The following is a 27,076-nucleotide window of genomic DNA, read 5'->3' as shown; positions in this document are numbered from 1 at the left end:
AATCTTTTAGTGAACTGATTCAAAACATTCCGAGTCATTGGGATGAACCAAAATTCAAGCGTTGAAGCATCAGGGAGCATTTAATTTGTTAGACCTACGCCCCATTTACTAAAAAAGTAGGTTTTTCAATATGAGCGAGGCTTGGAGCGGTACTTATGTGTGAAATACAATACAATACAACATTAACGATTTGGTGAATTGGTAAGTCACAACAGTTGCCACCTACTGGCATAACCTGCAGAAAGTGTTCGCAAATGAATCTTTTAGTGAACTGATTCAAAAGATTCGAGTCACTGGGATGAATCAAAATTCCCACCTAGTACCACAAAAGCACTCTTATGGACATGCCCCAGTACAAGCGAACTAGTGGGAAGTCCTGGGCGCCTCTGTTTCGTCACACGCCGCGCTGGCCTGAGCCGAAGAGAAGTATTTCAAATCCCCCATGTGTTTTTGTACGGGGGAGATGTTGTTACAGGGTAGCTGTTTGTAGGTGTGTTTTTAACGTTTTAGCAGAAATCATGACACTTTTGAGCGTCCAAGACACCAAAAGTTGGGCACAATAGTGCTGTTTTCTTTGTTTATGCTGGATGCGCTAGCCAGGGCAGAGTTATTGGATAGTAGTATTGTGGTCTAGACGAGTTTTCTCAACCCCCTTCTCTCCGGAGCGCTGGCTAACATTAGCAGCATAGCTGCTGCCTCTTCCATACTTTCGTAGAACAACGGGAAAGTTGATTTGAGTTGGGAGACATGGCGGAGACTAAAATAATTTATCACATTGACGAAGAGGAGACGCCGTACTTGGTGAAGATTCCTATAGCGGCCGAGAAAATCACTCTTCTGGATTTTAAACAGGTCTTGAACAAGCCGAACTACAAATTCTTCTTCAAGTCTATGGACCAGGACTTCGGGTAAGTTAAGCGAATGCGGGAAAACACACAAAGATGTGCACGAATAGTCAAAACAAAGCCGTTTTTTATGTGTAAGAAATAAATCCGTGTGTATGTCGTGTCAAAAGTTCTTGTGAGGGTTAGGTAAAGGTTTTCCACGAAAGGGACACTGGTGTGGGTGGTCTAGTTGTATCGAGCCATCAATGCAAAAATCTGAGTCTCGACAAACTTTATCAGTTTCTGCAGTCTGTCTTTACAGGTTTAGGCAAAATGAAAAAATACCCTGTCCATAAAATTAGTTGTGTTGTATGACACTGTTTGTATACCTATAAACAACTGTTTGATATGAAATATAACGTTAGTCGTAATCTCTTAAGGCCTATAAGAATTAGATATAATCTAAAATGTCTATTTCGTATAGACTGGAGTAATGGCTATGGAAAATTAAACTTTGCCATCACATGAATAAATTGACATTTTAAAATAAATTACAGTGGAAAACGGTTATTTGAAACTGTAATAATTTTCACATTACTGTTTATGTATTTCTATTAAATAATTGAAATATTGGTGTGCATAAGAGATCTCACCAAAAACAAAAAAAAATAAAAATAAAAATCTTACAGACCCCGAACTCTTCCTAATGTGTAATTTGTAGCTGTTCTGTCTTCTACCTACACATTAGATATCACATGTCTCTTGTAGTGAAATTCTCATCCTTTCCTTCAGCTCTTTGCATACAGGCCAAGTTTTTAGTGTCCCCCTGCTGTCTTGCCAGTCTTTTTTTTTTATGAAGAGTGGAGTTCTTTGTCTCTGACCGCATATTTGGCCTGAATCGTCCTGCCATGGACAGAATACCAGCCAATAAATCTTAGCCACGTCCTTGTCAGTTATGCATTCTCCAGATGCTACTGGAATGTCTGTGGTAATCTTAGCAAATTAGGATGTTATCATCTGACTGTAAATACTCCATCAGTTTGACATCTTACACTTAAGTTCATTTTGAATCAAAGACATTCATCTGAAGCACTGTAAATGTAAAGCAACACTAAAACACATGTATTTAATTTATACTGCCTGTCAACTACTTTATGTGTTGTTGAAGTCAGGACAATGTTCATTTATAATATTTAAAGTGTTTTATTTGTGACCCTGGACCACAAAACCAGTTTTAAGTAGCACAGGTATATTTGTAGCAATAGCCAAAAATACATTGTATGGCTCAAAATGATGATGAATTTTTCTTTTATGCCAAAAACCATTATGAAGTAAAGATCATGTTCCTTGAAGATATTTTGTAAACTTCCTACCATAAATTTATCAAAACTTGTATATTATAATAAAACATAAACATATATTAACAAAATATAACTTTTTGATTAGTAATATTCATTGCTAAGAACTTCATTTGAACTTTAAAGGCAGTTTTTTTTTTGCATCCTCAGATTCCAGATATTCAAATAGTTGTATCTCAGCGAAATAATGTCCTATCCTAACAAACTATACATCAGCGGAAAGTTAATTTATTCAGATTTCAGGTGATGTATAAATCTCAATTTCAAAAAGCTGACCTTTATGACTGGTTTTGTGGTCCAGGGTCACATTTGATTGCTATTCATACACTATACTTTGGATTTGCAATTCATGCACTGTATACTATAGCCTACTACATACACAATACACTATTGAAAACTAATTTCCACCTAGAGAAATTTCCAGAAACTTTCCAAAAATCCCTGGAAGATTCCAAAAAATCCTGGAAAGTTTTCAAAATTTCTGGAATGTTTCTGAAATTTACTGGAATTTTTCCGTATTTTTGCAACCCTATTTCCACCACAGGAAAAATAATTTTACCTCACAATTGTATTTTTTTTTTCCCTTTACATTTTTTTTAGTTTATGTCTTACAAATTCAGACTTTTTTTCTCACAATTGCAAGAATAAAAAATCGGAATTGTGAGAGAGATAATTTACATTTGCAAGAAAAAAAGTCAAAAATGTGAGGGGAAAAAAAAAAGCCTTTTCAGTCAATTGCAAGATGTGAACTCAGAAATCTGAGGAAGAAAATTATAATTGTGAGAAACTCTTTAAATTCTTACTCATAAATACTGACATTTGAGTTTATATCTCACATTTCTGAGTTTATGTTTGTCAATCTTGGAATTTCTTCAAAATTGTGAGAGAAAATATCATGACTACCCTTTTTTATTTTTTTATTCCATGCCAGAAATGGCTTCCATAATATGCGCTTCCTGCCCATAGTATAAAACAATGGAGTAACTGAAGGTCTGTTCTGTTTTTCTCATTAACAATGAGATATTTTCATCATGAGAGGTAAAGGTTCTTGCAAATTAGCTTGTTTTGTTTTTTTGACCCTGGAGCCAAAATGTCAGTCGGCTGTATCTTATTCCAGTAAAACAGTGTTAAATTGGTGTAACTACATTACTGGGATCTGATTTGTCTGGATTTTACCGGGAAAGCGAAATCTGAAGACTTGATCGCTTCTTCTTTCCTGCCATGGAAGAAAGGCCGTAAATGTCTCGCCAGTTTTTGTTATTGTGGAAAAGGGTGGACGTGTGTGTATTATTGTTGAACGGCGTTGGATGTGGATGTAAGCTGATACGGTAGTGGAGTGGGGCAGAGAGCGGGCGGCGGCGCTGTGATGCTGCGGTGCTGATTTGCAGTGTGTCGAGCCAGCTGTCAGTCTGACTGTGTGTGGCAGGGGCTGGGGTTCCTCCGTGTTTGGGGAGGGATATGCTTGGAGGTTGGAGACGGGCCATTTGCTTAGTGTCTGGGATAGAATCAACAGAAAGAGAATGAGTGAGAGAGAGAAAGGAGCAGGGTCTCTCCAGGCCCCCTTTTCTTTCTTTCTTTCTTTTTTTTTTTTACATCCCCTTAAGAGTACAGACCAGATTCCAGGGCAGTTTTTTTCCTCTTACCTTGTTTCTCAGACTGTGTAAGTGCAAATAGCTCAAATTAAAATAAATATCCAAATGGCCGCTGGGCCAAATTGTAACATGGTCTCTTAACGCAGACTTAACAAGTCTAAAACTCATTCTGTTGTAAGAGCTTTTGTTAAAATCAGGTTGTGCTTTGTGTATGTGTTATTGTGGGCTGTGTTAGAGGTCAAGGGTTGTTTTTCAAGTACAAATGCTGGGCTTAATTAGCGTCATTAGAGAGTTTGGGGGTGGGATTGTTTCACAAGCGTTAAAATGCAGGAGAGCTTCGCTTTCAGGAAGTGCTTTGTGAAATTGTTGTGGAGTTGCCTCATCTAGTCAAATGTTTGTTTGGTGGAGGGAAGAATTGGTAGTGGTTTGTGCACTCAGACAATGAAAAAGAATGAAGAAATGAGAAACATAATTAAAAAGTCTAACTATTAGAGGTATTTCCTAAGGTGTTGCTATTTCTGATACATAACCAAATCTCTAACACTTTTAATTTACTTTATAATTCAAGAGGTTATAAGATTCTGGCTGATTAATAGAAATGCCACTTGTTTGTTCAAGCCAGTGCTGCATTGTTACTAATATTGTGTAATTCATTGATCTTGTACATCCATTTTTATGCCTTGCAAACTTAAACAGTTGTTTTTTTTTGTGCTGTAGTCTGCATGTTATGGCACTGAAAATTCTGCTGAATTGTCAACACGATGATGTTATCTACCAGGCTAACGTAGATGTGATTTTATCAGATTTGCAAAACTGTCTTGTGTTCAGTCTTGGTAGCATTAGTAAGAATGTATGTGCCCAGGTAAAAAAAAAAAAAGGGTACTTACATAATGTAAAAAAATGTACTCATCCCCTTGTCATCCAAGATGTTCATGTCTTTCTTTCTTCAGTCCAAAGAAATCAAGATTTTGAGGAATACATTCCCGGGTTTTTCTCCATATAGTAGACTTCAATGGTACTCAAAGGCTTCTACATGATCCCAGCTGAGGAATATCTAGGGTAGGGTCTTATCTAGCGGTTATTTTCTAACAAAAAAAATATATATTTTTTTTATACTTTTTTTATAACCTCAATTGCTTGTCTTATCTAGCTCTGCGATGCACATGTGTACTCTGGTTTATTACAGTTAGGGTATGTTGAAAAACTCCCATTTATTTTCTCCTCCAACTTCAAAATCGTCATACATCAAAGTGTTTACAAAGTGAACATGCAAGGAGGGTCAAACTCCCTTTTTACAAAAAAGGTAAAACAGCGATGTAGGGCGATTTTAGAGTTTTTCGACATCCCTAACTATCGTCAACCGGAGTGCATGAAGTACATATGTGCATTGCAGTGCTAAATACTAGGGATGCACAATATTTATCGGACAGATAAATCATCGACCGATATGGGTAAAAATTACGTCATTTTTATTGCTCCGATAAATAAATGAAATCCGATCCGATAAAGTACTCTTGCTGGTAAATCAATCAATCAGTCTGGTTTATCTGAGATTCATCTGCTTTCCGAGTGCAAGTGCTGCAGCTGTAAACTGCAGTGACTCTCGGACTTTGTCGCGTGTAATACGTCATCATCGTCTTCGCCGGTCTGGAAGTTTTTCTCGGTGGCAGAGGAGGACGATGCTATTGCTATTTGCAACACATGTTTAGCAAGGATTCTGAGAGGAGGAGAAAAGCCGTCAAGTTTTAACACAACAAATCTCACTTCAGAGGTCGTCATCGCGGTGAATCTGTTTTAGGGGCCGTTCACATGTCGCGCCTAAAAACTCGTGGAAAACGCTAGACGTGCCGCTTTCTCTTTCTTTCCAAACCGCTCTGTAGCCTGCTCTGCTGTGGCGTCCATGACCTGCGCTCTCCATAAAGACGCGGAAGTTTCAGCAAAGGATAAATGGATTTTCAGCATTAAAAATCGCTTGCAGTAGCTCTGTTATTAAATTTATTTAAAAATGGTTATTCCTGTACAGCTATGATAAGCTGTTTCTCCACATTGGCAGTGCTTTCAATGTTATTAAGGGAACGGGTGAAGCTGATTGGTTGGTTCATGTCATATGACCTGCGTTGGGCTTGCGGCATTCTGAGAAGTTGATGTTTTTATCTCGATTCTGATGTTTTATTCCCCGCCTTGTACGATTTGGTTGCTGCACACATTCATAATATGATCAATAAGAAGCTTTAACGGACATTGGAAATCTGACGTTACTCCATGATGCACTTTTCATTTTTTCCAGGTTGACAAATGTCAAAGCATTTTATTTATTTAGAATTGTGGTGCCTTACACAAAAAATAAAAACATTTTTGAAGAGTCAGGACTGATGTTTGCTATGATTGTTAGACCCAGATATATACAGTAATATACATTTCATTAGTTTATCTCAGATTTTGTATTCTCCTGGGTGCACAAAATTATCATATAAAAATATGAACGTATCGGTATCGGCCACAAGAAGGACTTAATTATCGGTAAAAAAATTTCATATCATGCATCCCTAATAAATACTAAATTTTTTAAGAAAATGACAGATTGTTTTGCTAGTTAAGATCCTTATTCCTTGGCTGGGATCATTAGAGCACTTTGAAGCTGTACTGAAACTGCATTATAACCTCCAATCCGTTAAGCACCGTTGAAGGCCACTATATGGAGAAAAATCCTGGAATGTTTTCCTCCAAAAATTTAATTTCCTTGTGACTGAAGAAAGAAAGACACGGATGTCTTGGATGACATGGGGGTGAGTAAATCAGAATTTTTATTCTAAAAGTGGAGTAAACCTTTAAAGTGCTCTATTTTTACACACTTTGTACTTAATATACTAAAATGATTCTTTAGTACTACTTTTTAAGATAAACCTAAGATCATCTAAGTGTACTCAACTATTTCACATACTATCTCTGTATTTAAAAATCTATATAGTTACCACTTGTAGTACTGTACTAGTGTATGAAAGATGGGTTCAGGTGTACTGCAAATGCTAAGTAAATACATTTTAAAATACAGAGATAGTATGTTAAAAGCACATTTTAGTTTATATTCATTGTGTCCCAAAATAGCATAGTTGATTACATTTAGATGTTCTTAAGAAGTACTAAAGAATTTTTTGTATATTAAGTATTCTCTTATGTGTACCAAGGTGACATTTATTTAATTAAAATTATGTAAAAGCTATAATGTTTTGAAATATTATTATACTAACTTTTTTATATATATATATTTTAATATAATTAATTAGAATTAATTTTTGTGATGGCAAAGCTGAATATTTAACAGTCATCAGTTATCAGTGTCACATGACCCTTCAGAAATTTGGTGCTCAGGAAACATTTATTATTAATAATATTGTAAACCGTTGTTCTGCTTAATATTTTATGGAAACTGCAATACAGTGTTTCTTTGTAGGATTTATTGATGAATAAAAGGTTCAAAAGAACAACATTTATTTGAAATAGAAATGTTTTGTAACATAATACATTTCTGAACTATTTTTTCTGCGTCGTTGTTGAATAAAAGGAATAATTTTATAGAATATAAAGCTTTTGTAACAAATCAAAATATTAAAATGATTTCTGAAGGATCATGTAATTGGAGTAATGATGCTAAAAACTCAGTTTTGAACTCACAAATAAATTACATTGTAAAATATATTCAAATAGAAATCAGTTATTTTAAATATTAAAAATATTTAAATTTTTTGCTGTAGTTTAGATCAAATAAATACAGGCTTGGTGAGCAGAAGAGAAAAATATAAAAATCTTGCTATTCAAAAATTTTTGACTGGTAGTGTGTAGTTTAGGAGAAACCAGAACCAGGGCCCAGAATATCATACAAAATTGGGATATTAACATTAAATATTAAACAGCATTGTGGAAGTGAGTTTTGCATATGTAGGTGTCACTCATATTTTCTTTCTAAATTGTAAAAATCTATTATATAAATTTAATCTGTGCCTAAAGTAAAATAGCCTAGATGCATGCATTTATCTATGGATAAGTAAACCTGTCAAAATGTGTTGCTTCATTTTAATTCTGTCTCTCTTTGGTAATTGTGTGTGCTCAGGGTGGTAAAGGAGGAGATTTCAGACGACAGTGCCAAGCTGCCATGCTTCAACGGAAGAGTTGTCTCCTGGGTAAGGATGGTTCCAGTTCCATTTCTCTCTGTCAGTCAGCACTAGTTTTCCCCCCCCCCCCAAACGATTTTTTTTACTGTACTGTTATATGATGCCTAATGGTGTCATAACATTTCTCAGTTTTATAAGTGCAAACTGCACCATTTCATTAAACCTCACGGAAGCAGCTCATCCCTGTAGCAATACGTAACAGGGCTGTTTTGATTTATGTCACAGTGAATCTTTAAAGAGCACTAGGAGTGTGTGTCAGACCCTTCACACGTAGACTGAAATCCAGCCTTGTCTAAAAGCCCTCAAAGAAAAGCAGGTGCTTAAGTCAAAAGGCTTGGATGAAACCAGACCCACACTGAGATGGAAATAGTAGACTACCGTCAGGATAGCTCAGGGTCCCTTGAGAAGGAGTATACAATAACCTAGCATCCATTAGCATGAAGAAAGAAGAAGGGCATACAATGATACTGTACGTGGCCTCTTATAACGAATCTGATGTTTTTTTTCTTTTCTCAAGTATGTGACTTTGACTTCTTTAACACACAGTGTTTTGTCAAAGAATTGTGAAGATTGCTGATGTTTTTCTTATTTTGTCAAGTAAAAATTTCGATTGCAGTTCTATTCAAGCTTTTTTAAAAAGCCTGATTTCCCCAGACAGAGCCGAATAGAGTTTCCTGTCAGCTTGCAGCTATTTACCTCTCAGACTTGGTCCTCATTTAAATCGTAGTTACGTAAAACCCAGACACTGGATATGTTTGACCTGAAGCTTTGTGTGATCAGTTTTACACTTTTGAAAGAGCTCCTCGAGTATGTGTTGGTTAAAAAATAATTTCTGTTATTATTGTCATTAGACCTTTTCCCACACTCCTCTTTAGTTCCTTGTTTTTTATGGATGACATTCACTTTCACATCAATCTTCTCTCTTTCTGTTAGCTGGTGTCCTCAGATACCCCTGCAGCCGAACCCCCAGCCCCTCCAGTTCCAGTAGAGGTCCAGTCTCAGCCCTCTCCTCCCCCTCCTCCCCTGCCTCCACCTCCTGCTGAAAGGACGGGCGGCATTGGAGACTCCAGACCCCCTTCCTTCCAGTATGTTAATCTGCATTTTCTCACTGTGAATGTCATTTTGTGGTTACTGTCTGCAGCAGTACTTTCTCAGTCCCTTAAAGGGGACATTGGATGCAGAATTCACTTTTTAAATATAAGACAGTGTGTGGAAACAACCACTCTACAATGATTAAAATCCATGCACTTTTTTTAAATCCCCAAAAAAACATGAACAGTCTAAATTATCAAGCCGTTTTGATTTTCTGAGCAGTATGATGTCATACTGCTCATGCTCCGCCTACAGTTGCTGATAGACTGTACCGTATTGGCATATTTCCGCCCTCAGTCAGTTGTATGCTGTCTGCCATTTTCTCCGCGCTTGAGCAACTGTAGCAAGTATTTTGCAGATATTTAATCAAGACCCTAAAGATTCAAACTTGTGTAAAATGGGCATCCGATGTCCCCTTTAAAATATACTTTCTTAGTTGTCAAGAGGGCTGCATTCATACTGCGAACTTTAAGGCCTTTCACCACAAAGTACAACCCGTGGCAACAGTGGAAAAAGTAGCCCAAATCCGTGGGGAAACTGTGGATTTGGCAACATTTGCGCAACGTGTTGTCATATGAACGTAAACACGAAGGACATAAACTAAGTGATTATGCATTTATTTATAGTGTGATCTGCTGAAAAAGCCAGCAAAATTATGCACAGGCAATATGAAAAATAAAAACAAGAATGTGACAAAAGAAAGCCGAAACTTTTATGATACGAACCCTTATGTTTTGCTTGTAAATAGAGTTGGGACTGTAATACTTATGGGTTCTGACGCATCACACTTCCACTGATTACCTTTTGCAACTGTCTGGATAACTTTGGGTTTGTAAAATCACAGAAGTATGATAAATGTTGATGTAGAGTGACGTAAAAGTCGCATGTATTCCCATATGACTGTTCACACTGTGGTCGCATTGCAAAACATCCGACCTGTATCGGATTTAGTAGAACATATGGAAGTGACACAAATTGGAATGAAAAAAGATCAGATTCTATGCAGTTTGTGCTGTTCACACTGTCATGACAGAAACAGTCCCATTTGAGCAAAAAAATCAGATTTGAGCCACATTTGCCTGCAGTGTGAACGTAGTGGTTTGTGCTGTTCACATTGCCATGAAAAAAAAATTGGTCTGAGTCACGTGTGAGCAAAAAAATCGGATTTGAGCCACATTTGGCTGCTGTGTGAATGCAGGCCCAGATCTATCAAATGTTTTGCAATACGACCACAGTGTGAACAGTCATATCTGAATTCATGCGACTTTTACGTCACTCTAAATCAACATTTGTCACGATTCTGCTCTCATGGGAGTCACTTCAAAGATTTTACATACCCAAAGTTATCAAGACAGTTGTGAAAGTTAGTCAGTGGAAGTGTGATGTGTGTACAGCTTTACTTGAAGAAATTTGCTTTTCAAAACCTACAACCTGTATTATAGATTAGTCAAAATATGTCAAACATTTGCTTTGCAGGATAAAATAGGGCATCCTAAATAAAATTACAAAGACATGCTATTTAAAAACATGAAAAACATTTGACCAATAGTGTAAAGCATGATACGTGATAGTAGGGCTGGGCGATTAATCGAAAAGTAATCGAAATCGACATTCAGAACCTATAATCGATCCAATTTTTCCAGGTCAATTATTTCAATTACTTTCCCTTTAAAAACATTACTGCGTGTGGAGTCAGGTGACCCCGCTCTGTTACGTTACGTTATTCCTCCGACATGTCGATGGAGAGCTTAAGCAGTATTTATACAGTAAAAAGTATTTACAGGATATACAAGAGTAATTTTATTTAGAAGAGATGCTGCTTATTTTCTACTTTTAATATTTATTATTATTTTATAAATAATTTATTTTGTTTCCAAAAGTGCAAGTTATTTATTTTCACTAATTTAAGAAAAATGTGACTTTTCGTTTTAAGCAATATGTGCTTTAATTTCAGTTGTTCAACACTGATGTTCAATAAATAATCATAGATAGTAGATAGTGTGTGCACCCTTCATTCAAAAATCTCTCACTTGTAATATGTGCGCATATTTACTGTACAAAACTTGTCAGTGAACTATGAGGGCAAAAAAATAAATATTATTTAAATATAATTTTATTAATGAATAAAATAATCGTTCATTAATCGTAATCGGGTTAAAATGTTCAATTAATCGAGATTTTGATTTTAGGCCAAATCGCCCAGCCCTACGTGATAGGGTAATCCAATATTTTTTTGTGTAAAAAGTACCCACAACCATGATGTGTTTGGTAAAATCAGGTGATGTTTGAAATGTTGTCTTGAAATGTAAGCTAGTAAATGGCTGTTTAAAAAGTACGATATAACATACCTTTTAGTGAAATCGTTTATTCCTAAAACTTGTGAAAACATATGCTAATGAAACTTGACAAAATACATATATTAAATATAAATTCTATGAAACTCTAAAAGCAGTTTGGCTTTTTAGGTAAATGTATCTTGTACTAAAGATTTTTACTTGAAATGAAGTCAAATATGCGGATTAAAAATGCGATTCCCCACTCCCCAATGTAGCCCTCTCGCTTTCAATTTCTTATGAGAGATTGGTTTGCTAGAGGCAGCTGGCTATTAAAAATGTAAGGTTCTCTCAGCATGCAGAGATGTACAGATGTGTCGTGAATGTAAATGCATGTGTGTGTTTGTGTTTGTGCTCAGCCCCAACACTGCAGGCAGCCTGGAGTCCTTAGATGATCAGACAGAGACTGAATCAGTCGTGTCTTTCAGAAGAGAGAGACCTCGACCCAGAGAGAGCTTAGAGCAACACGGTCTGTTCTGTCTCCTATGTTGCTTGTTTGACATAAAATAACCTAAAAATATTTGTCAGTTATTTCAATACATTGACAAAGTGCTCCATGTTCATTTTGCTGTACTGTTTCTGTTTCAGGGCCACGTATAAATGGACAGTCCCGTATGGACAGACACCTGGCTGGCTATGAGAGTGCTACTACAGTGATGAGCAGTGAACTGGACACCACAAGTTTCTGTGATTCAGATGACGATGATACGATGAGCAGGTCAGAGCAAGTGTGCTTGATTAAAGATTGGATTAGGGTTGGGGAAAGTTTTATAGCGTCAAGAAAATTGCATGCTTCACCTTTAAAGAAGCGCACTTCAATCACATCTCTGGTTTTAGGTTGTGTTCAGTTTTTTTTGTTTTTTTTTTTTTTGTCAGAAGGTTATATTTATGTTATTTGGATCAAATGATTGAACTGTACAAGTGCATATCAGCATCTGTGCATGCTTTTAGTTTGGCTTTAGTCCAGCAGTTCTCAAGTGGTGGCTCACGATCCAAAAATAGGTTATGATCTATTCTGTAGCATGGGAGACAATGAAAATGTAGATAATATTGTGCTTAACAATACATTTGCACATGAGTGTAATTTTTTTGTTTTTAATGTAAAAAAAAACAAAACATGGTTCATCTTTTTACAGTATCTTGCAAAAGTATTCATACCTTTTTTTTTTTTTTTTTTTTTCACATTTTATGTTGCTGCCTTATGTTGAAGTTTTTCCCATATCAATGTACACGCCATATACCATAATGGCAAAGCAAAATAACAGGGTTTAACGTCTTTGCAAATTCATCAAAAATAAAAAAAACTTAAATGATTCCATTGCAGAAGTATTCATACCCTTACCTGGGACAGTTGAAATTTATCTCAGGAGTAAAGTTTATCTCAGGAGCATTCATATTTCTTGTAGATGTTACTACACTTTGAGTGAAGTGAACCTGTGGCAAATTCAATTGAATGGGTGTGATTTGGAAAGGTACACACTTCTTAATAAAAAGGTCTAACATCCGAAAATGCATATCAGAGCAAAACTTTGCCCTGAGGTAAAAAACAAAAAAAAACAAAACTGCCTGTAGAGCTCAAAAACAGGGCTGCATTAAGCCACACATCTGGGGAAGAGTTCAGAAAGAATTCTGCTGCATTGAAGGTTCACAGAAGCAAGTTTGAAACAACTAGGACTCTTCCTAGAGCTGGCCGCCTGGCCAAACTGAGCAATTAATAAAGAAGGGCTTTGGTTAGAGTGGTGGCCAAGAAGCTGATGGGTCACTCTAGTTGAGCTCCATGATCATATGTGGAGTTAGGAGAAACCTACAGAAGGACAAACATCACTGTAACACTCCACCAATCTGGGCTTTATGGCAATGTGGCAAGACGCAATCTTCTCCTCGGTAAAGGCGCATAAAAACACACTTGGAATTTGAAAAAAAAAAAAAAAAAGCACCTAAAGGACCCTCAGACTGTGAGAAACAAGATTCTCTGGTCTGATGAACCTCAATTCCAAGCATCATGTTTGAAGGAAACCAAGCACTGCTTATCACCTGCAGAGTACCATCCCAAAAGTAAAGTGTGGAAGTAGCAGTCTCATGTTGTGGGGCTGTTTTTCAGTAGTGGACTGAAGGATTTGTCAGAGTAGAAGGAAAGCTCAGTGCTCCAAAATAGAGAGAGCCTTAATTAAAAACCTAGTCTAGAGCATCAAGAACCTCAGACTGGGCAGAAGGTTCACTTTCCAACAGGGTAATGGCCCTAAGCACACAGTAAGAGTGGCTTATAGACAATTTTGTGAATGTCCTTAAGTGGTCCAGCCAGAGCCTGGGCTTAAACCCAATTTAAACATTTTTGGAGAAACCTGGAAATGTGTGTCTGCCCCATACAATCTGACAGAGCTTGAGAGGTGAAGAGATGAGGAGAAGAACAGCAGATAATTGCCGAATGTTAATGTGCAAAGCTTGTCGCATCATACCAAAAAAGACTTGAGGCTGTAAAGACTTGAGGCTGTAATTATGCAATGTATTTATTTCAGTTTTTATTTTATTTTTTTATAGATTGATGTGAGGGAAAAAAAGTAATTTAAAGCAGTTTAACATAAGGCAGCAACATATGGAAACATGAGGAAAATTAGGTGGTATGAATACTTTCGCACTGTGTGTGTGTGTTATTATGTATCCATTTGATGTCCTAAGTAATAAACTCTGTATCCTGAAGCAAAACCAGTTGAGACGCACTGATTAGTCAGTATTGCAGGTTATGCCTTGGTTATGAATGTTAATTTTAGTAAATGTTTGTTATCAGGTTCAGCAGCTCTACTGAACAGAGCACAGCGTCTAGATTGCTGAAGCGCCATCGCAGACGCAGGAAACAGCGCCCACGTCTGGAGAGAGTATGAAATGCCCATTTGAATGCGAGAAGTTCTCATTTACTCACACTTCAAACCTATGACTTTTTCTGAATGTTGGTAACCAAACAGTTTTGGTTCCTATATACTTCTTTTAAATTTTCTGTATAATGTCCATAAAATGGAATTAAAACGGTTTAACATTCTTCAAAATCATATTTTATGTTCCATAGAAAAAAGTCATATGAGCTTGAAACCACCTGAGTGGAGAGTAAATGATGACACAGTTTTCATTATTGGAAGGACTATATTAATATTTGATACAATTAAACAATTAGTTGTATTTTAATGAGTACTTATTTGTGTTTTGTTATAGGCTTCCTCTTTCAGCAGTGTCACCGATTCAACCATGTCCCTAAACATCATCACAGTCACTCTTAACATGGGTCAGTGGCATTTCTTACTTGTTCCTCAATTTTGTCCAGCTATTTATTAAATATGAGTTGTATTTAAATTAATAACGTGCTCCGTTCTGTTGTTTCCTACAGAGAAGTATAATTTCTTGGGCATCAGTATAGTGGGTCAGAGTAATGAGAGAGGTGATGGAGGCATCTACATTGGCTCCATCATGAAGGGAGGAGCTGTAGCTGCAGACGGACGCATTGAACCTGGAGACATGCTGCTGCAGGTGTGTGTGTGTGTGTCTGTTTTTGTGTACACATTTATAGGAAAAAGAGGTTAGTGCTTAGCAATCAGGCACAAAGTGATATCTATTTAATGCAGGACGAGCCTGTCAGATGAGTGACGTGTCTGCTATATTAATTCCTGTCAAACTTAAACACTCAACGGTACTCTCAGGCCACACCCAGTGGTGGACTTTTTTAGTAGTAATTACCTCTAAAAAAAGGATCAGTACTTTCGCTGCTGCAGGGTTAATGCGGTTCTGTTGTAAGTACTGCTTCTAATGTTTGTTAGACGGGTTGTTTCACTGATGTCTTTTTTTTTTCTGCGCAGGTGAATGACATCAACTTCGAGAACATGAGTAATGATGACGCAGTCAGGGTGCTCCGTGAGATTGTCCATAAACCTGGGTGAGTCTGTGAGAGCTGCCTTAAGCTTGCCTTTAAGTCCTTAAGGGAACGTCTCATTTTTAAAGTGTACAATTTAATAATTTTATCGTTCTATTTCCGGCAAAAACAGTAAATAATTAACACTTAAACAACAAAATGAAGAGCAAAGGATACACATTGTTGTAACTGGAGGTTTAGCAGTGTACTTTATAATTTTTTGGGCTGCCACAGATGATGATCCATGTATTCTTACATTCTCCAACTCAGAAATCAAAGCTTAAAGAAAATCTTATTGGTTTGCCCTGGTCAATACAACATTAGCCAGGTTTCCATTACAGATATGCACAGAATTTTTCCGATATATTATGAATGTCAATAAAAAACTTATTGCGAATTGAAGGTGTTTCCATTAACCAGTGTTATTTGACTAAAATGTGATCTTTTCCTCTCGCGATAAGTCATGCAAATGGCTGTTGGAAGGTTTATGTATATTGCACTAGCCATTATTTTTATTCTAAGAAAGCGTAGGGGCATATCTTTAGTGAAGCAGCACTGAGAGTCGCTTCTGTTGATTTTCTGAAACTTGCCACAGCATGGCTGGTATAAACACAAGAATTGACTAGAGTGGCCATGTTAAAGCTGTAATGTTTTGCCTGAAAAACCACCTCATGCAAGTGTAAAAGCTTTTTTGTGATATGGGAGATTTTTTGAAATCGTGAATTGAAAATACGGCAAATAGAAACGTGTCATTTTTTTATTTGTGCCATTTGAAGGGTAATGGAAATTCAGTTATTGTGATGCTGTTCATTTGCGCTTGTCTGATAAATATATTTTGTAAATGCAATCATTCTGTCATGAATCGAATGGAGAATTACTGTAGGAGGACCAATTATTGGAAGGACAATTGGAGGACCACTTTATGCAAGTTATTATTAGTGAACATATATGAATAGACAGTAATATATAACCTGCAATGTTATAATATCACTTTTATTCTCTTAGACCCATCACCCTGACTGTGGCAAAATGTTGGGACCCCTCTCCACAAGGTTATTTCACCCTGCCACGCAGTGAGTCTCATTTTAATTTTGTGAAATGTGTACAAAAAATGTAATTATTACATGTAATTTGTTAGGCCCAATACATTACTGTTCAAAAGTTTGGGGTCAGTACTATTTTATTTATTTGAAAGGAGTTAATGATTTTATTCAGCAGGGATGCATTAAAATTGTTCAAAAAGGACAGTAAAGAGGTTTATAATGTTACAAAATATTTCAAATAAATTCTGTTCTTTTGAATTTTCTCTTCATCAAACAATCCTGAGAAAAATGTATCAAGGTCTTCACCTAAATATTAAGCAACACAACTGTTTTCGTCATCGATAATAAGTTTCTTTATCACCAAATAAGCATATTAGAAATCATTTCTAAAGGATCATGTGACATCTAAAAACTAGAGTAATGATGCTGAAAATTCAGTTTTGCCATCTCAGGACTAAATTAAAATCCTAAACATTTTTTTTTAAATCTATTAAAGTAGAAATTTATTTTGAATTATTTTGAATTGTAACAAAATTTCCCAAAACAGTTTTTACAGTATTTTTGTTCAAATAAATCCAGCCTTGTTGAGCAACTTCTTACAGAAACATTTGAAAGTTCTACTGACCTAGAACTAAAGAATTAGTTTTCATTTTTTTTCATTTTCAGATAATTTACTCACCCCCATGTCATCCAAGATGTACATGTCTTTTTTTTCTACAGTCGGAAAGAATTTAAGGTTTTGAAGAGAACATTTCAGGATATTTCTCCATATATTGGACGTCAATGGGAGTCAACGTATTAAACGTCCAGTTTCAATGCAGCTTCAAAGGGCTCCACACAATCTCAGCCGAAGAATATGGGTCTTATCTAGCAAAACGACTGGCCATTTTCTAAAATAATGAAAAAATGTATATACTTTTGAACCACAAAGCTCTGCACTAGCTCTGTGATGTGCATCTATGACTTCACTCATAAAAGGGTAGGGTGATCAACTCTGTCTCATTTTGTCCTCCAACTTCTAAATTGTTTGACGTTGTTTTACCCTTATTTGTAAAGGGTGTTTGACTTTCTTTGCATGTTCGCTTGTAAACACTAGGCACGCCTACATCACGCATGACCTTTTCAATGTCACTATGTAATGTGTGAAGTTGAGCTAGTGCAAGACAAGCATTTGTGGTTAAAAAGTATACAGGCTGGGATTGTTTAGGCCTTTGAAGCTGCATTGAAACTGCTATTTGGACCTTCAACCTGTTGGCTCCCATTGAAGTCCACTATATGGGAAAAAATCCAGGAATGTTTTCCTCAAAACCTTAATTTCTTTTTGACCGAAGGATGACATGGGAGTAAATTATCAGGAACTTTTTTCTATAAATGAACTAATCCTTTTAATAATAATGTAAACATATCACTTGAGATTTGTTTATCTGACATCTTCCCCATCTTGTGTGTCAGATGAGCCGATCCAGCCCATAGACCCAGCAGCATGGGTCAATCATTCAGTAGCTCTCACAGGGGTGTTTCCGTCCTACCCGAGCAGCACAATCACCTCCAGCTCATCTGTCACTGAAACTGAACGTAAGTATTGCGCTTATGTCTTTTTTACTTTTTCTAGACACTCTCTAAGCCCCATTTTTTAAATCTTTTTCTCTCTTTATAGGCTTTGACGATTTTAACCTGTCTCTGCGCTCTGACATGGCATCAGTTGCTAAGGCCATGGCATCTCCAGAGTCCGGTCTGGAGGTCAGAGACCGAATGTGGCTGAAGATCACCATTCCCAATGCTTTCCTAGGTCAGAGACTTGTTCAGTTTTACCTAAAAAAACTGTGACTGTGAGTCAAGTGGACCTTCAGTCTAACCCAATGTTTGTTTGTCTTTATGACTGTGTATAGGTTCTGATGTGGTTGAGTGGTTGTACCATCACATTGATGGATTTCAGGACAGACGGGAAGCCCGTAAATATGCCAGTAACCTACTTAAGGCTGGTTTCATCAGACACACTGTTAACAAGATCACCTTCTCTGAACAGTGCTATTACATATTTGGAGACTTCAGTAACTGTGAAAATTGTAAGTAGAGTCAGCTTTTCCTTTAGATAATGTTTAACAAACAACAAACAAATATGATATATCTCTTACTACTACTTCCCCTCAGACATGGCCAACCTTTCTCTCAATGATAACGATGGTTCCAGCGGTGCTTCAGACCAGGACACTCTGGCCCCTCTTCCATTGCCAGGGGCAACGCCGTGGCCTCTGCTCCATTCTTTCACGTACCAGTACCCTCACCCCTATTCCACCCAGCCACCTCCCTACCATGAGCTCTCCAACTACAGCTACGGCCCAGGCAGTGCAGGCAGTCAGCACAGTGAAGGTAACAAACTACACTGACACTCGGGCACAAAATGTGAACAAACTGCACGAGATTTCTTAGTCCACATACACTACCATTTAAAGGTTTAGGGTCCGTAAGATTTTTTTTAAAGGAATTTATTGTTTGATTCAAGGGTGCATTCAATTTATTAAAGTAACTTTTACATTGCTATAAAATAATTGCTATTCTGTTTCAAATAAATGCTATTCTTTTCAACTCTTTATTGATCAATCCTGAATACAAGAATACAAAAAAAATTATCATGGTTTTCATAAAAATATTAAGCAGCACAACTGATTTTTTTTCTTCTTGAAAACCAAATCATTGTGTTAGAATGATTTCTAAAGGATCATGTGACACTGAAGACTGGAGTAATGATGCTTAAAATTCAGCTTTTCATCACAGAAATTAACTATATTTTAATATATGTTAAAATAATTAAAAAAAAACTGTTATTTTAAATTGTAATATTTCACTGTATTACTGTTTTTACAATTTATTTATTTATTTATTTATTTTCAAAAAGCTGGACAAATGTGCTGCACTTATTTTATTTTTTATTAGTATTTATTAAGTTTTGTTGTTTTTAGTTTACACTATCAGTCAACGTTTTTTATTTTTAATGTTGTATAAAGAAGTCTCCTCGCTTCTGCATTTATTTGATCCAAAGTACAGCAAAAACAGTACAATTTTGAAATAGTTTTACTATTTAAAATAAGGGTCTTCTATCGAAAGCTCATTTCTGCCAGGTAAGAAAAAAATTGATGCCTTAAGTCGAAATTAGGACTGATTTAAGTCATAATTACGAGGTAAAAATTTTTAATTATGAGATTAAAAGTCGAAATTATGAATTAAGTGATAATTAGGAGATAAAAAGAAATGATCACTTTACAAGTCAAAGTTGGTTTAATGACTTTATTAAATGACTTTACATTAAACGGGACATTCCAGAACGAATTAACTTGGCTTAAAACTGTTTGGAGGACACACCTGATTAATAAATTATATATGTATGTGTATGTATGTATGTATGTATGTATGTGTGTATATATATATATATATGTATATATATGTATATATATATATATATATGTATGAGAGATTATACATTTTATTATTATAGATTAAAGGGGGGGGGGGGGTATATAGATTAATACTTTCATTTAGCCAGGATGCTTTAAATTGATCAAAAGTGTTGATAGAGACATTTGTAATGTTACAAAAGATGGCTGTTCTTCTGAACTTTCTTATTTCTTATCAAAGAAACCTGAAAATTTCTACTCAGCTGTTTTTAACATAATAATAATAATAATAATAATAATAAATGTTTTTTGAGCACCAAATCAGAATATTAGAAAGATTTCTGAAGGATCATGTGACTGGAGTAATGATGCTAAAAATGTTGCTTTGATCACAGGAATAAATTACATTTAAAATGTATTCAAATAGAAAACAGTTATTTTAAATAGTAAAAATATTTCTGCTGTACTTTGGAACAAAAAAATGCAGGCTCTAAAAAACATTAAAAATCTTTTGACTGGAAGTGTATATAAATGGTATATTGGTAATAGTAACAATAATTTTTAAAAACATTTTATTTTCTGACATATACACTATAAGCTTTATTTTTTAATTAATATTGGAATACAAGTACATTATTATTATCATTATTACTATTATTAAACTTATATTAATTGGCTTGGCATACATTGTGTTTTCTAGCAGCCGCGTGAAAAGAGGTTTTTTTGTGCCCCTATTAACACTGTTGTGTTTTCGTCTCTCTTTCTCTCAGGGAGTCACAGTAGTGGATCCACACGCAGTGACGGAGAGAAGAGAAGGGGCACTAAAAGCATATCTGGCAGTACGGCGGGCGGTAGCGTACGTGACGATAAATCTCCCGGTGGAGGTGGGGCTGATTCGCGGTCTGGCAGCGGCAGCGAATCAGATTACTCTGTTCGCAGCAGCCTGAGACGAGACCACGGCTCAGCCACACCCAGCGAACACAGTCGCTCCAGTCAGCGCTCGAGCCAGCGTTCGCATCATCGCGTCCCGCCAGCTCATCTCGCCCCATATCCCCCTGGAATCCCCATTCCTTACAACCCAATGATGGTGATGATGGTGCCCCAACATCCACACCCACACCTAGCACTTGGAGCCCCACACCCACAAACACCTACTTTGCCGCCCCACCCTGGGATGCCGCCCTCCGGTACCCCTGGTGGGCCTCCAGGGGCTCCACCGACCCGAGACCTGGGCTCCGTCCCGCCTGAGCTAACTGCCTCCAGGCAGTCTTTCCACCTGGCCATGGGCAACCCCAGTGAGTTTTTTGTGGATGTGATGTAATGAAGGATGTAACCGTCGATGCACAAGTGAAGGAGTGAATGCAGAGAGGTTGTAATCACATGCTAACTGTGAGTTCGACTCTGTGATGGACAGAGATGTAGTTTACTGTATCAGTGCAGCTCTTTAGAGTTAGTGTTTGTCCTTGACGGTAGGAACAGGGTTTACGGAGGGTAGGAAGTCTTGCATAGCACAGACTTCAAAATCTATTTTGTCTTTGCGGTATTAATCACAACAGGGTCTGGCCGCCTTAAATGACTGAAAAAACTTGGCTTATTTTTTTTTTCAAAATCCTGTTATTTTCCTTAAATGTTTCCATAAATTGCTCGAAGGCTTTTAAGATCTCCAGCAAATATTTCTGAAAGCAAATTCAATTCGCTTTACACACCTTTTAAATGACCAACATGATATTCACTAGAATACAAAATTGCTTTTTAAAATAACAGTGATGAATTATAACTTTAAGTAAACCTTTCTATAAAAAAGAAGAAAGTATGGAAGCTTATTTCCGTCACAGGATAAAAACATATAAAAAGACAATTGCAATTGCTTTTCTCACAATATAGACTTTTTTTTCTTTCAGTTCTAAGGGAAAAAAAGTTCGAATTGTGTGATTAAAAACTCCCATTTACAAGGGGGAATAAAAAAAAGAGTCAAAATTGTGTGATTTAAAAATAACTTTTTTTATTTTTCAATAAATATGACTTTTGTGAGATAGAAAGTCACAATTACCTTCAGGCTTCTATATAAAAAGGCATGCCTTCAGAAACCTTTAAAAGGATTCATATGTTTGTAACAATCGATCAGGTGTATTATGTCTCTAAGTAGTGCTTTAAAGTGTACCAAGGAATTCTGAAAGCTTTTCTCTCATGTACTATGTACTGTACGCTTTAAAAATTTCCTTTGTAAAGTGTCTTTGTACTGCTGAATGGAGCCAGGGTTCATGGAAACAAATATTTGGTCGTCAGATTTCAATAACTCTTCCAATAACTCTTGGTTCCTGGTTTTGGAAAGCAAAGACTTGTTGGTACCCTCACAAATAGGCAGACTATAAAATGATTGTGCTAAAACGGTACATGCAGAGGAAGTTTTAACCCCATAAAAGGTACTTTCTGGGTAGAATGGGTTGTTTATTCTGTTTTCTACTCCAGAGCTTTTTTTTTGTGTCTCTTTGTATGGCTGATAATCATAGCGCCTTTTTATATGAGTTTATAGATATACAGGTCCAAGTATTCGGGTGCTACGTAAAGACTGAATCTTAATGGAATGCCATGTTGAAGTGTTACATTTTAAATATCAGATACTGTCACTTTTGCATGTCTTCACTCCAAATAAATTTGATAGAATTAAGTCTGAAACTAGTCATTTATTCTCTGAGAATTGAGTGTTTGTTTATAGTTGACAGTCAGTCTTATGTACTGTATAACACGAGGAATTGTATTTATATGCATCACTGTTTTTTTCAAATATCAGTAAATATATACACACACACACACACACACACACACACACACACACACACACACACCTATACTGATATTTGACAATCACATTTCCTCGTGTTATACATTCCTAGTGTTTTATATATATATATATCATAATTTACTGGGTACTTTAAATTGGGAGGTGGCTATCCCGAACCCTAACCTGAAAATTACCTTGAAATAATTTAGAATTTTATTCCAATGTTGTTTTTAAAAATATCTTTTATTATTATTATTAAAAGGTAAAAAAATATAGATTTTTTTCTTTGTAAATCATGAAACTTTATGTAAAAAGATGTGTCCCGCATTTTTCATGTCACTACCGAAACTGTATGTTTTAGTCCATTGGCTGATTTTGATTACACCCCTACATTTATGACCAGGAAATATTTGTGTGTCCCTCTCTCTCTCATAGCTAAATGGTGAGTAGATATGCCCCATAATTTTGAGATAAATTGTTTTCAAAAGTCTGATAATCTGTGTGTAACTTTAAAGAATGTCATTACCGAACCTTTTTTTCCTGCATTTAAGCACGCTTTTTTGGGAGTTATTTCATAACATTTAGCCATTTAACCATGTGTTGTTAAGTGTTTTTGAGCTAGGTTTAAAAGTATCTAAAATTATCAGTACCAAAACGGTTACAACTGAAACATTTTGTGAAGTTTCTGTAGGGACATCCTTGTTTTTTTTTTTTTATTTATTTATTTATTTTTGTGTTATTCCCTAAAATTGTCACTAACATAACAGTCACGACCGAAACATGTCATTGTTTCGGTAGTGACAAATGGGAACACATAATCCTTTTTTTAAACAAAGGAAAATAAACAAAATTGTAGTACAGTTATGCAAATTTTTTTGTATTTTAGTATGCGAGTTAAAATTCTGTAATGTGATCTGGTTGCTACCAAAACATTACTGTCACTACTGAAAATATGTAGTCATGACTTGAACATAAAGGCCCGGTTTCACAGACAGGGTTTAGACTAAGCCAAGATTAGGCCAAAGTTCAATCAGGACATTTAAGCAATTTTCATAAACGTGGTTAGAATAAAAACATTACTGGTGTGCATCCTGAGACAAAACAAAGGCTAATATATTTTACTAATATATTTTAGGATCAATCAGTGCAATTTTATTTTAGTTCAAACAGCTCATATTTACATTTTAGTCTTAATGTTTTGTCTAAAAATAAAGTATATTGAATTATCAACTAAGATGTTATAATAGAGTTTGGTTCAATATGTATTCAAACTAATGAATCTTTAACTTAGTACACTGTAAAAAGTTTTCACCAGATTCAACTTAAAAACCTAAGTTTAGCAGCTGCCTTAAGTTTTTAAGTTATACCAGCTTAAAAGTACAAGCCATTTTAACTTATTACAATAAAAATGAGTTGATATAACTTGTAGGTTTAAATGACTTAAGTTAATTTAACTTAAAATCTTAAGGCAGCTGCTAAACTTACGTTTTTGAAACTGGTGAAAACGTTTTACAGTGTATCAACTTATGCCTTTTGCAAAGAAAGATTGGATTCAAAATAAAAACAAATCTCATAATCACACTTGAAATTCTAACTGTTATTGATTTACCTCTAAAAATGTTTTAATAAAATAGCAATAAATATGCCTACAAGGCAGATGTAAACAAAATCTTAATAGTTCAATATAGCTCTTTTTATTAAATTATATATTACTGTGTTTCAGTAGTGACAAATTTAGGGAGAGGAAAAATGTTCCAAAACTTTCTAAAAATACAATATGAGAATTAACTGCAAATTTCTCTAAGATGTTTCTAACTCTGACTTTGAACCAGTTCTGTAGAATGGCCCATATAGAGTTATATATAGAAATGCCCTAGGTTATTGCATTTTATTGTAAAACAGAAATTTTGATTTGTATTTCTGCAAAATGTTTCCTTTCATTGCAGGTCTCAAATCTCATTCTCCATCCCGGATAATCACACTGTCGCTTTGGGATCACCTACACATGCCAGGATCAATGGCATTATGAGTTCAATTACATCAAATGTGGTGTAATGCATTAAGGTGCCATTTCTAAATGTATTGCAAATGAAACTTAAGAATGAACTTTTAGGTGTTGTTATAGTGTATTTTCCCTTTTGCAGTCTGACAGGCTGTGTCACAAACTGCCATTGGAAGAAAAATATTTTTGTTCTCATTTTTTTCTCAACTTCTCGAACAAAAGCAGAATGCAGCTTTGGAACAACATGATTATTTTTTTTTTAAGACTATCAGAAGCTATCACTCGCTCACTAAAACAATCACTCAAATGTAACAATAATAATATATAATTTTATAGCTTTTTTTTTTTTCAGAGTTAATACACTATCCAAATGTTGTCAGGTTGTTGTTTGGAGTGTCATACATTTACACAATGTATTAATAATACTATTTGTTGGTCAAAACAATGGTTTAATACATTTCTATGTTGTTTTGTAGTTGGGGAAATGTTTAATAGCCTTTTTGTCAGAGTTGTGGACTCGAGTCACATGACTCGAGACTTGACTCAGACTCGAGTCCCAAATTTGATGACTTGTGACTTGACTTGACATAATCAAAGAAGACTTGTGACTCGATTTAGACTTTAAAAACAATGATTCATAACTTGACTTGAACTTGAACCCTGTGACTCGGCAAGTCTATGGCCTACCTTCTAAAAAAAAGAGTTTGGATTAAAATAGGCTGGTTACTGTTTTTTATCCACATAATGCTTAGGATATTTAATGTTTTCGACATTTAAATTACACACAATCACTATAAACCACTAATAATAATAGTAAAAAAAAAACACTGATGTATATTGAAACAGCAGTAGCCTAATAATTGGCATAACTTGATTTTTTTTTTTTTTGTACATCAAACACTTGTATGTAGCCAACATATAAAGTTCACTCTATTCTTCCTGTTTACCAGCTAATAATAATAGACTATTATTGACTTTAAATTTAGTGTAGTAATTAATACAGAGACACTAATCTAGGCAAACAGCACTAATGGCTTGTTTAGGACTTCAAGCTTAAAGTTGAGGACTTGCAACTGGACCTGGACTTGCCCGTCTTGACTTGGGACTTGTCTGTCTTGACTCGGGACTTGACTCGAGACTTACTTGTGACTTGCAAAACAATGACTTGGTCCCACCTCTGCTTTTAGTAATCAAGACTTTGTATAGGCATGTGCCTACACAGAAAATTAACCGAATCTCTTTAAATTTTTAAGAAATGGAAAGAATTTTTATTTTTCACTTTTTCTATCCTCTCATTATCCATTAATCACTCACTGACCTAGTTTTTACTGTTTTGAATGATGACTAAAGTCTTGACTGACTGGCTCTTCTACTGTTTATTATGGCAAGCCGTTTTAGCCTAAAATAAAGTAACTATTCAATTAGAGAGCTCTATAATTCAATTCCTACTAGTAACAATTACAATTACAGAGCTCTCTAATTCAATTTGTACTAGTAACAATTCCAATTAGAGATCTCTACAAATGAATTTTTACTAGTCATATGTCTCTATTGAATTCCATTCATTTTTAATTACAGAGCTCTACAACAGAATTTTTACTAGTGAGAATTTCAATTAGAGAGCTCTACAACTGAATTATTACTAGTAACAATTCAAATTAGAGAGCTCTCTAAATCCATTTTTACTAGTAAGAATTCCATTTAGAGAGCTCTCTAATTCAATTACAGAGCTCTGCAATTAAACATCTTTATTGTTGTTTTTTACTAGTAAAAATTGAATTGTAGAGCTCTGTAATTGCATTTTTACTATAGTAATTAAATTAGAGAGCTCTCTAATTAGAATTGTTACTAGTAAAAACTGAATTAGAGAGCTCTGTAATTGGAATTATTACTAATAAAAATTGATTTAGAGAGCTCTCTAATTGTAATTGTTACTAGTACGAATTCAATTGTAGAGCTCTCTAAGTGAAATTCTTACTAGTAAAAATTCTGTTGTAGAGCTCTGTAATTAAAAATGAATGGAAGTCAAAGGAGACATATGACTAGTAAAAATTAATTTGTAGAGCTCTCTAATTGGAATTGTTACTAGTAAGAATTGAATTAGAGAGCTCTCTAATTGAATTGTTACAAGTAAAAATGCAATTACGACTAGTAACACTTAGAATATTTTAGGCTAAAACGGCTTGCCATAGTTTATTGCCAATGATCCTATGATGCATTGTTTGCTGTATTCCTCAACTCTAAGTCGCTTTGGATAATATGTAATGTAAATGTAATTTTAGATTAATTATAAGAATTGTTACTAATATAAATTTTATGTTTCCAATAATTTTATTATTTAATTCATTTAATATTATTATGACAATGTGTATAGCGAAAACGTAATCGCTTTCTATATCCAGTTTCATATACATGGAACGATATATTATCTGACATAATTTAAGGTAAAGTATCCTAAAAAAAAAAAAAAAATCTTAGTTCATTTTATATCCATATCGGTTCACTCACTGTGATACACAAAGAAACCTTCAGCCGTGTTGTAGCACCTCCCCGAAGTAAAATAAAAGCTGATCTGAGATCAGCAGCGTTACATT

At 35.3% G+C, this 27,076-nt stretch overlaps 1 protein-coding gene across 1 annotated transcript; it reads left to right on the top strand.

The window, feature by feature from the left end:
* The first annotated feature begins 394 nt into the window (after positions 1–394).
* Positions 395–22,374, top strand: dvl2 (dishevelled segment polarity protein 2). The gene is made up of 15 exons (XM_073837274.1): positions 395–908; positions 7,883–7,952; positions 8,877–9,028; positions 11,728–11,837; positions 11,957–12,086; positions 14,154–14,241; positions 14,573–14,642; positions 14,745–14,884; positions 15,211–15,287; positions 16,269–16,336; positions 17,759–17,881; positions 17,964–18,095; positions 18,196–18,372; positions 18,458–18,676; positions 20,469–22,374. The coding sequence occupies exons 1-15, from the start codon at positions 748–750 to the stop codon at positions 21,017–21,019; spliced, it is 2,268 nt and encodes a 755-aa protein (XP_073693375.1). The 5' UTR covers positions 395–747; the 3' UTR covers positions 21,020–22,374.
* The last annotated feature ends 4,702 nt before the right edge of the window (positions 22,375–27,076 follow it).

Source organism: Garra rufa, chromosome 3, assembly GCF_049309525.1.
Source record: "Garra rufa chromosome 3, GarRuf1.0, whole genome shotgun sequence".
Lineage (NCBI taxonomy): Eukaryota > Metazoa > Chordata > Actinopteri > Cypriniformes > Cyprinidae > Garra > Garra rufa.
Note: the sequence above shows the minus strand (reverse complement) of the source record. Positions and strands in the feature narration are given on the sequence as shown.

Excerpts from the sequence above, each read along its gene's own strand:
- dvl2 (XM_073837274.1), top strand. The coding sequence starts at position 748 with ATGGCGGAGACTAAAATAATTTATCACATTGACGAAGAGGAGACGCCG. Across the intron at positions 14,643-14,744 it reads CACAGTCACTCTTAACATGG|AGAAGTATAATTTCTTGGGC; the intron begins GTCAGTGGCATT and ends TGTTTCCTACAG. Across the intron at positions 15,288-16,268 it reads GAGATTGTCCATAAACCTGG|ACCCATCACCCTGACTGTGG; the intron begins GTGAGTCTGTGA and ends TTATTCTCTTAG.